Genomic DNA, 12,026 nt, shown 5'->3' with positions numbered 1-12,026 from the left:
ACATTATGCGAAACAAGTGCACGAAATCAAACATTTTGTGGTAGCCGCAGGTAGTGTTATGAAACCTGCACCTAACTCTGCGTAGAACAGTGAGTTATTTGGGACTCTAACTCTTCGGGTGCCTATGTTGACCCTCGAGTGATTCATAGCGATGTCTAAAAACACTTAGTGCTTTTATAACTGTTCTTATCCCAGGTGAAATGTCATAGTGTTACACAAGTGCCGCATGCCTTGAGCATGATGTGTTATTTAAAGACTTGCGTTCCTCGAGAACGAGTACCTACTAATCCTGAAATTCCCTTTCAGATTCAAGAGCAAGCCTTTATTTCTATGTACATTATTATTACTGTAAATGAACTTTACTTTTGCTGTAAATTATTTAATTTCTGCATTGTGAAATAAAATTTCTATTTTATTACTTATGCGTCTCTTTCAGCTCCTACTTACTATGAAATACATACTGTCATAGTTTTATTTATTCCTCCTTTCTTATGGTCATGAAGAATTTAAGATGTCTATCCTTAAATTATATTCACCTTGTCTCAGTAAGGTTCCTACTCGAATACTTACTTCTGATAATCAGGAGATGAATCCTACACACAGTGCCCAACCACCACTGACCTACTCAGAATGTTCCTATACAAATATCAAACATTCTGCTTCATCTCTAAGCTCTTAAAAAGCTCTTCTGTCAAGATGAATAGTCCTTCAATACCACTTTGACGTCGGCATAGCCCATGGGAACTTCCTACCAATGGGGGGCAGGATACTTCGTTCCTATGGTTCTTATCTAAGATTACTTTGCTATTTTGTCAATGCCTAGGCACTTAACTCTGGGGGAAAATCTACCACGATACATTGATTCTCTGGTACTCTTCCATCAGGACGCCATGGCTTGAGCCCAAAAAACGGATTTTGAGCGAAGCGAAAAATCTATTTTTGGGTGAGATAGCCATGGCGTCCTGATGGACCCTCCCTACTACTTCGTCAGTTTGTTCCCACCCTACACAATTGTATCATGGTGATGGGCAGCAACTGGCGCCAGGATAAAGACGCTCGTGACGTCATTAGAGCAATGGCGTCCGTTTGTTTACGTCTCGAGTATCAGTAGTAGCCACGAGTGAGATTAGCTGTGGAACGGCTCCCAGCTATTCTCAGCCCTTACACACCGAAGCGTTAACTCTGTTCGGGGTGGAGATAGCTATGTGGCACGACCAGACATGCGTGTCCCCTGTTGTATTACGATGTCTTAAAGGGAAACCTTTGAGATACTCGCTCCAGAAGTTAGAATTCTGTGATAACCTGTGGTTAAATTCTCTGGGAATATCTTAGTAGTCTTATACCCAAGGAAGCTACCAAACAGGAACCTTCCATCAGGACGCCATGGCTATCTCACCCAAAAATAGATTTTTCGCTTCGCTCAAAATCCGTTAATTCACCAAAGGATGCTCTATCACACACAATTCTAGCTTGCCAATCAATAAATGTAATGAAAATATACAGCTACTTTCATTATATTTCTTATGAATGGGACAATTTGACCGATTTAATGTGTATATATTAGCCTCATCATAACATTCCCAAGGAGTTAACAGTAAAAATGGACTTAGTACATTGTACTGTAAATGGTAAACTCAGTTTACAAAAGCTAAGTCCATGTGGATCATGATTCTTAGGGAAAAATCATATGAAAAAGCTAATGGAATGTTTGGCAAGCCCCATAATGAAAAAGTATTTATAACAACAATGGTCAGATAAAACCATGGTTGTGATTGTGCATTATTTCTAAGAAACTTCCCCAATGTTCATAATGCTTCTCTCTTGAAACTTGGTTTAATACCAATGTTTACCATAAAAACTGGAAGCTCAAGTTTTAACAGACTTTGCTCAGTTTACAATAAACATGGCTAGATATCATGGAACTAAACACTAGACTAAGAAGAATAATCTTTGTCAAGCACCTCAGACACAGAGGAACTCTAAGACTTTACATTTCCTGTCTTCCTTCATTGACTCACCTCTATTAAGAGTGTGGGAGTCAAAACACAAATCCATACAAACTACCGCATGTAATTTTTGCATAGACAGTTCATCAATTTAATGCATAATAAAAGTTTTTAATTAAGTCTCTTTTTAACCGTTTAAAACCTTTCAGACGCTGAGATGAATAAATGTAGTAGCAACAGGCTAATAACTAATAATTTCTGTTGTCTATAAATTGTATTTCTTTAACATATTAGTGCTGCACAGTGACAGTACAGTATCTTTTTTGTTGCAGGTTTATCTGACAAGAGGGAAAAAGAGCTAAAAGTATGCAAAAGAAAAGGCGAGAAACCATCTGTGGATTATATATTAGGTCTGTGTTTTGCCAATACTCTTCTCTGCAAAGGAATTGAAGATCATGTGTGATGTTATGATTGTTTGGTAGTATCCAAACATAGTCAAGGCTAAAATCTGAAATACAGATGGACACATGAATCAAATTTCTCACGTGGCATCCGAAGGGATCCATCCTCAGAAAAACTAAAATTTAGCAGATGTAAGTATCTGAAAATTAAACCAGCTACTGCTCTCAGCTGCTGGCAAGTTTAGCGATGCATCAGCTCTGCGATAAAAACTATTGCAATTTTTCATTTACCAGTATTTGGTGCCCAATCCACCCAAGTCATGATAGAAAAAAAAAAAAAAAAAAAAAAAAAAAAAAAAAAAAAAAAAAAAAAAAAAAACCCAGTGGCATTAAGGAAAGGAACCACCCAAAACTATATGGCTTCCTAAAGGTGAATCATCTAATTAAACTATGCATGATCTTGGTTTTCACTGCTTCATTGAGGAGCCAGAGTTTTCCACTGCTATTGGAGATATATAGATTTCTCATCCAAATACTTTGAGATCTTGGTGAAAACACAGCATACTCTTTTCTGTCTATAACCTGTAGTTGGATGCTGCCACAGGTATTGCCTAGGTTTTACCATGAAGAGGGCATCAGTTTTTCATTCATCCCCTCTAATGATGCCTTTGAAAAATTAAGTGATCCCTTGAAAATTGATGTTCTTAGAAAAAAACTCTTAAAAGATGACAAAATGCAAATAGTAAAGCTTAACTACCAAAAAAGCCGCTCACCAATTTTCTTTTCTTTTAAGGGACAAAAGGCCCAACTATCACAAGAAGTATATTTTGAAGCTGCAGAAATAATGGTTCCACTATTTCTTTTCCAATTTGCAACCATATTTTTCCAAATTTCAAATCACTTGAACGATGGCCATTGCTAAGTTTTACGCCACTGGATAGTAGACGTATTCCACACATCCTCATCTGGGTGACTAATTGTCATATCCAAGAGATATTTAGGAAGAAATGAATAGCGGCTTTTTCCTGATAACTAGTTGTATGACAGTTGTAGTCTTTTGGTGATGATAACATAATCCTGAGTAGCTTGGTATTCCTTGGACATCAATGTGCTCTGTCTGAGGCAGAAGATTTTACTGCCACTGTATGAAGCAGAGGGACACCATCCCTTCTTACCGTCAGTGTCTCCTCATTCTTAGAATGGTACTAAGGATGTATCACTTCGTAGTGCTGTCTCTTCACAGAGTTCCTGTTCTCTTCCATATAGAAGTTTCATTATCATCCTGTATGACCCAGTAGAAGGTGAACTTCAAATTTCTCCTCCTTCTCTGCCTCATATTTGTTAGTACAATATTATTGTACTAGTCACCAACTAGAATTACCTTTATCTTTAGGATTTGTTGAAACAAGAATATGGGACAATTTTTCTGAAAGCTGCATGACGAAACTAATCGCACAAACTCCAGTCCTCACTTCATCTCACAGACCTATGGAAGGAAGGATAGGTATCCAATCTGTCTCCGGGGTATGATCCACGGAAAAATGTACCTGCTTTTCAACCTACTGGAGAAGCATGCATCATTTTCCTTGGCAAGCTTTCCAAATGAGTTGGTAAAGCACTAGGTAGCATTGATGAACGACAACACCGATGATCGTGACTTCTGTCAACTTAGGGTCCCACTCCACAGAACCTTGACCACTTACTAGCAGATGCATTCTTGGGAAGTCGACAGTGCACTAGAGCCATTTACAAAGTTCATACAGGTAGGCAGACTATTTAACTTTGAGAAGACATGCTCAATTGACAGGGACTCGGTGTTGGGGTCAAATGGGATCTTTACATAATTGTGTAGCAGAAAGGCTTCTTTTCCTTTGAGTTTTATGATCAATAGACATGCTTGCTATTCAATTGCACAAGAAACTTACAGTATTCTGCTCTCTAATCCCAGATCATCGGCAGCATTCAAGGACATCTTTCAACATCCCTGGGAATTCTAGACACCTCTGCCTTTCCAATCATTTTCATGTTTCACTGATTACCTAATTTGCAATGTGTTAACAAGTACTAAATGATATCTGAATCAGTTGTTTTTATCTTCATTTGTCTGGGAAGCTCCTCAAATTTTGTGGAGATGATACAGCCCTGGTCTCAATCCAATTAAGAATCAGGCCTAGACTCTTCACAAGAATCAACAAGAATCATTAGGAGCAGGGACAGTCTTGCCCTTTTAGGAAATTCAAGCCACATGAAATGTACTGCATCGTGAATCATTGCGTCTCTAAAGCGAACCCACTGAGGCTCACGAGATGTACAGCAAAGAGGGCTTTGACCCTCAAGACTGTCCTCTATTAGCTTAGTCCTGACGAAGCATGTAGGAAACTACATTACTTTTTCTGTCACAAATCCCTCTGAAGAATGACTTCCTTCATATCCAAGGAGGACACCACGGCTCTTTCTATAGCAATGGAAAGAACAATAACAAGAGATCCTCGAACACTGAAAGGCTGTAACAGAAAGGCATCTCTCATTACATTGATTGTCATTACCAGGTACTTAAATAAGTGCAGTTGTACATAGTTCACTATTACGTAGGATGAAGAAGCAGCACTCACTGATGGTGATAATTATTACACCTGATCCTCTTTTGCGCAAAAGAAAGAATTAACTCTTTATTATTTTACCATTGTAATACCTTGTACAAATATTAAATTATTGCTGATTAATATTCTTAGAAAAGGGAAATTAAATTTTGCTTGAAGTAACTTTCACAGCATTATTATGTTTAGCAATGCCCACAGATGTGGTTTTGGTGGCAATAAATTACCAATACTGTAAATTAGTGATTATTTTCCTATGTATAAGTGAACTGTGTTCTATTTCAAAAAGCTATTGGCTTAGAATTTTCAACAGCCTGTTCATAGGGATGTACGGTTTGGTGTTACTGGCATACAGTATGCCTTCTACATCATGCCATATCTACTTCAAAACAAAAAGATATATCAGCCCCCTGGGTAACACCACCAGCTATTGATGATTGGTCCTAAATAAAAGTTGCTTCCCACAAAAAAAATGGGAACTGATGTATAAGCTTCTTTAACGAAAAATTCACAAGGCATAACATTGTTTGACAGGTAAAAAAAAAGTTTCCCTCCGAAACAGATAGGAGGCAAAGAATAAACTCCAATTAAGAATAAGTTATCTAGTTTAAGCAACTGCGGCAAAGGGTTCTTCCATTTGTTCAACCTTCACCATTTGTGTCGAGTACAAAAGCAAAGGTTTGTAATTAGTAGGAGTACATGATATACATACTATAAAAGACAAAAGTTCACATACATTTAGACTGAATTTTACTCAAAATTCTTTGGTGATACGAAACATTCCTGAGTTACAACCTAAGTTACTGTACTTGAATTTGAATAATTTTTCAGGCTCAATTGTTAAGTGTTCAAACAACCACCTTATAATTTCATTAAACCATATTGAAAAAATTTCTGGCAATTGTAAAGAAGAAGCTACTAAGATTATCAAAATAATCCATAATACAATGATAACCAAGTTAAAACAAGTGAAGTCTAATTATGACCTAAATGAGATATCACAACTCTGACAGTATTTGTTCAGAATGGCAAAAATAAACAGCACAAATGGAATAAATTATATCCTTATCAAATCGTAAAAGCAATAGAGCAGTACCTTAGTTTAGTAATGAAAAATAACAAAAATGACAACCGTTTGTCAACTATCAGGAAAATGGTAACTTGTAAATTATAATTAAAAATACTTCATTCACTGGCAATGTTTAAAAACATACAATATAATGAGACATCAAATGTAATTTGTTACTTTACTGAAACTATAAATTATGGTTAGTACAAAATAAAGGGTCTAAATACATGTACAGTAATTTACACTTTAAAACTCCAAGAATGAAGTGCTTTCTAGTTTCATAAAAAAAAAATTAATGCAGCCAAAGCTGTGAACTATTTGATTTATAATAACCACTTTAGTCATGGCATGATTTTACATACCTTAAAAAAGATGTCAATACACTGAAAAGGGTTGTTGTAAAACTTGAATAATTAACCCCTAACTTTTCTGTTAATATAACTTTAAGTAACTTGAAAATTCAAAATTATAGAAAAAATATTAAGAATTTCTCCTTCCCCACCCCAAGCCTTAAACCAGCATCCAAGGGGATGAATGCATACAGCCTAAAAACCCTTCATCTTAAAGAAGCAGTTTAAACATTGAAGGCAATTCTCAGACAGTTTCGTGGCTTAGTGTATGAAAGGTGAAACTATGCTTATCTAATTTCCTACTTTTGAATTTTCAATTTAATACACAAAGATACCAAAATCAAACTGAAAATTGAATACTGTGCAAGGAATTTATAAACCAAATACTTTCTACTCAAATTTTGGCAAAGAACCATGTAATTTTTACTTATAACAATGATAAGTAACTAAGAATCCTGTGTATTTGATTAACTTTTAGCTCAAAAGTAATCTTAATGCATTAATACATGAATTCTACAAATTGAACTGTTTTACAACAAATATTATGAAGGACATCTTATATATAATACATATGAATGAATAAAAAAAGAAAAACAATCTAGGAACATTTCACAATCTTTCCAACACATTACTGTATACAGTAGGCATGAACAGCTGCTTTTGTTTTGCTTTTATACTATAGATATGGGTGTAACAATAGGAAAAGACATTTTATCTTATACAAAAACCATGACTAAACAATATATAGTATATATGTATTCATCTATACGCACCACTTGAAGCAGGGAAACAATTTCTGAGCACCTCGCATCAAATACCTCTACATAGAACCTACCTCTCTAGCTGCCCATCCTTCACCAAACCAGTCCAGTATTATAGTATCATAAATATACGACCAGAGGAGAGCATGGTTTAGTGTTTCAGTTTCCCTTGCTACCCTTGCTGCTCAAAAGACAAAGATGGACATTTTTATTACTTTATTTGTAAGTTTATGCTGGAAAAATTCCATCTCGCTTAGATGTCCAAAATGAAATAAACAATTATTATTTTATCATCAATGGTTCATAATCTTCAATTACCTGAAGTTGATTAGTCTCGTTAATGAATTCTGGAACAACAAATAAAGCTATTCTGTACCAAATTAAAGTTAAACTTTTGGCTACGACATAATCATAAAACAGTCCAAATGCCTATAAAGCAATACAAATAAGAAATATGCATCCAGTCACATAATTTCATATGAGGTACAAAACCTAATACCTTTTATTTTCTCTACAATCAAAATTTTCTGTCCATGATTTAAACAGTATTTCTAAATCCAGTACTGTACATCTAAAAGCTTATTGTACTTTTTAATCTTTCTACTTAAGACATCTACAAATGCACAATTATTCAACTTTAAAGCCATTGTCTGCAGAGACATTTATCTTAACTATATTCACCTGCCAAGAAATGATTGCAAAACAATATTATGAGCCTACTTGAAAATACTGTAACTCACAAAATCGATAAAGAAAAGACAAAACATTGATCTGCAACTGTCACATAAATTCAATTTGGGTTCTTAAAAGAATGATGAGAGTGAGTATAACAGGTCCTTGCTAAAGAGCAGTACTGGATCTACTTCTACTTTTGAAAATGGATTAAGTGCAGGGCTATGTTTATATATCTATCTGTAACCTCTTATAATAAACTAAGAACCTAAGCCTAAACACTTGATACCTTTATCTAGTGTACCATTGTAATTTTCTTTATCATGGAGTTCCTGGAAACATATGCCAGCATGCTATTGATTTCACATCTACGGTACTGTATAACTTAATTTATATAGCCTACATGAAACACAGACAAAGGGTACCATACAACGTTTTGGAATCCTTAAGGAATGTCATGTTCTCCACTGATACCAATATCAATTGCAGATAGGGGTATAATGTGCTTGAATTCCTAATTACATTTTAGTGTCACAAACTGAATACGCATCACAAAGGTACCCACTGACATATTTGGTGTGTATGTGTAACATAGTTAAGGGGTTGAGGCTACTCTGACTAGCTGGTTATTAATGGGGCACCGGGCATGGATAAGGAAGCTACTGACAGTCTGTCCTTGCTAATCCTAATTTGAAAGGTCAACATACAAACTCCACAATAATTGAAGTGATTAGTAGAAACTTCTTTATATAATTGTATATATCTTACTGTACTTCAATTAGCCTACATGTATCAAAATCCTTCATGAATACAAGATAATGAGAGAAGCAACTTTTCAAAATCCTTCTGTATTTCTCCATGAATCTATAAAAATACTATAAACATATGAATTTAACAGCTTAATGCTTATCACCATACAGAATAAATGTACTTGCAAAGGCAAAGGGCAGTGATGGTTCACATTTTATCAGTTGTATCTATCCTATTTTCAGTTATCTTAAGACAGTATCAGTTCAACATTTTAAAGAAATTTCCATATCTCAACATAATATTCATATGACTATTTAGAGAGAGAGAGAGAGAGAGAGAGAGAGAGAGAGAGAGAGAGAGAGAGAGAGAGAGAGAGAGAGAGAGAGAGAGAGAGAGAGAAGCAGGCTGACTCACTTAAACAAGATCAAGAACTCCATACAAGTACAGTGGGACATTTGATTAAATATTTGCTTTAATTTTTCCGGTTAATTGAAAAATGTTAATTTTCTATCCACAATTGGATATGAGAGAGATATTTGGGTCTGTAAGTGGGCAAGAAGCAATTAAATAACAAAATGTAATTTTAAGGTGCAAAAAACTTATAGAACTTATATTAAGTTTTGAGGTGATGTTCATACTTTATGGTTAACTTGAAATTAAACAATTAACTGTAAATATAAACAACCCTAGTTTCTTTTCCCAATCGAGTATAAATGAAATAAGCCAAAGTCCTCCTCAAAGATGTGGCCAGCACTAAAGGAATTAGAAGAAAATAACAGAATGGTAAAAAAATTGACATTTTTATAAAATTGAAACCATTAATGGGAGAGGAATTACATAGGGTCCAACAATAATTAACAATTGTACTGATAGAAAACATAGAAAACCTGTACCTAAAGAAATAACCAAAATGACATTTCATGTAAATAAGTAATAATCTACTGGATTTTATATTTTCTCTTGATGCCTCGTTTATTAATGAATTCATCAAGCACCACATTTTTCATTCCTGTTCCAAACGCTCATGTCATAAAATTCATCCCTTTCTTCCTAATTTCACATTTCAATGGATTTATATAAAAACAACTGCACATAGTACATAACAACTGTACATAGTACATCAATGTAAAAATTTTTTATAGAAGTCAAATTTCAAAATTAACTTTTCAATGATGACCCATCCAGGCAATACTGTACAGTACTTTGATATTGAAGAATTAAACATAGCCAAAGATTTTCTTTATCTGCCAAGACCTAGACTGGATTATTACAGAATTTATACATTTAAATGTTGTAAAACTTACCTGCAAATAAACTATTTCACCAAGTAAATAATTAGCATGTGATATCACTGTTAAATATTACTAACTCATTTGGAATGATTATTTCATTAGTACATATCACTTCAATAATGGTATGGTATCATTAGTACTTATCACTTCAATAATGGTATGGTATTTGATTTTGCAATATGAACTTTTACAACTAAAATATAAATGTGCAAGTTAACTGTATTATTAACATGTTTCTGCTGATCCCTTCAATTACACAACAGTGGGTCATGACCTTGAGGATCAGAAAGGGATAGCTGAACAGTAATGATGAGATGTTGCACAGATTATCACAGTAAAACGGCCAAATAACAACTGTGGAGATGAGAAAAAACAGCAATACACTGCAAAACCAATTACAGTATTCACATCACTTTTTTTTTCCACCCACAAGTAAAGATGGCTGCAGACTAGTAAGTAAATAGGGTAGGCTAATATTATGGCTAAGTCTTGGTGGAAGCAACTCGTGAAACATACGTGCCCTGTGCTTTTTGGCAGTTAAACAGCCACTTAATCACACGTGCATTTTTTTCAACAATAGAAGGCTCTCCGGTTCCCCTGAGGGGTAAAGGTGGACCTGGTCCTGGCCCAGACAACCTCCCCCGCCCATCATCAGAGTCTGAGCTACCACGGCGACCTCCAAGTGGTCCAGATTCTTCAGAAGATACTTCTTCAAAATATATGGGAGGTGTGTGAGGAGACGTCGGGGGGGACTTAACTTGACGATAGGTAACTGAATCTAACCCCATTGACTCAAAGAAAGCTTCCAAGTCCAAAGGAGCCAACGAAGGGCGAAAATCTTCATCCCATCGTCCTCGTTCGTGAGTCACATCAGACCTTGATCTTAGAATAGGCCTCCTCCTACCTTCCTCACTATTACTAACTCCACTTCCTGCAGCCCCATATGCAGACACGTCACTGTCTGAAGAACGCCGACCATCATTTGGCATGAGTGTACCAGCAGAAGCAGCAGAACGTGAAAGGTGCTGAGTAAAGTGATCTTGAGGTGGTGGTGGTCTTGCTGGTGGCCTATCAGGGGAACGTTCCGGCGGTGGAGGAGGGTCACGAAACATTCGTGGTGGTCGAGGAGGAGGATCCGGGGGTACAGATACAGAAGGTATCGCGCCTGGACATGACGGACGACGGCGTCCACTCGTGCCCCCTTCAGAGTCTGTTTCAATTGCAGGAGATGATGCACGATTCAAGTCAGGCAATGACTTATGTGCTGTGACAGTAGCAGGCTCAGCCCGAAAAGTACCTGATGGGGAGGACTTGAAATTCCTCCGAGGAGTCGGAGGGGGAATCTTGGCATTTGATTCACTTGGCGATGTTAGATGGGATGCTAAATTCTCCCTCGAATCTGTGTTGAGAAGGCGCCTTAATTTCATTTGAACATCATCTCCCTTATCACCTGGACCATGAGAGAGAGAACGTCTCAAGTCACCGCTACGACAGTTTGGTCCATCTTGTCCCCTGATTCTAATACGTGGTGTAACACGAGGTGAGCGAGAAGGTAAAGGTGGAGGCTGAGCACCTAAAGAAGAGGGCCCCGATGGAGGAATTGGACGTGAAGGAGATACTCCAGAATTAATAACATTACTTTGATCTCCAAGGGCATGTCGCCTTTCTGGAGCTGGTGACGGCCTCGATACATGGAGTGTATGTGATGGAGCACTAAGGAATATATTTGGGTTAGAAGATATTTGCAGACGCTCGGGTCTTGCAGGGGATTGGCGCGTGCCCAGAACATGATCACTTTTAACGTAACGGGATTTACTTTCTTGTAGTAGCTGGACTGCTGTCTTATTGCTCCCACCTGCACCCCACCATCCAGGTCCCACCACCATGCCTCCCCAACCCATCGACATTACGTGACCTGAAAAAAAAGTTGCAATCCTTAACACAGTTTTCAATAACAGCACTTCATTGTAATTTCAAAAGGACATAAAATATGGGAAAATTAGTCTCTTATTGTCCCATGGATACAAACCACTTCTTTTACTTATGCCTAAATATCCGGTAAGGACAGACAAAATCATACAAGGATTTTCTAAAGTGGTCAAGTAGTGTTTAGCTATGAGGAAGCCATCTAACCTCAGTGACAAGACTTTCCTCTCCTGCTAATCAAACTCCTCTTAATAATAAAAAT

General features: G+C 36.6%; 1 protein-coding gene across 2 annotated transcripts in view; it reads right to left on the bottom strand.

The window, feature by feature from the left end:
- Nucleotides 1-2,787: 2,787 nt before the first annotated feature.
- Nucleotides 2,788-12,026, bottom strand: part of LOC137630476 (protein FAM110A-like) — a 457,004-nt gene continuing 447,765 nt past the window's right edge. For both annotated transcript variants that reach the window (XM_068361959.1, XM_068361960.1), the window contains one exon: nt 2,788-11,753. In XM_068361959.1, coding sequence (XP_068218060.1) covers nt 10,321-11,753 — 1,433 coding nt within the window. In that variant the 3' untranslated portion in view covers nt 2,788-10,320. The remainder of the gene's footprint in view (nt 11,754-12,026) is intronic.

This window comes from Palaemon carinicauda, chromosome 38, assembly GCF_036898095.1.
Source record: "Palaemon carinicauda isolate YSFRI2023 chromosome 38, ASM3689809v2, whole genome shotgun sequence".
Lineage (NCBI taxonomy): Eukaryota > Metazoa > Arthropoda > Malacostraca > Decapoda > Palaemonidae > Palaemon > Palaemon carinicauda.
The sequence above is the reverse complement of the archived record's forward strand: the minus strand, read 5'-3'. Positions and strand labels throughout refer to the sequence as shown.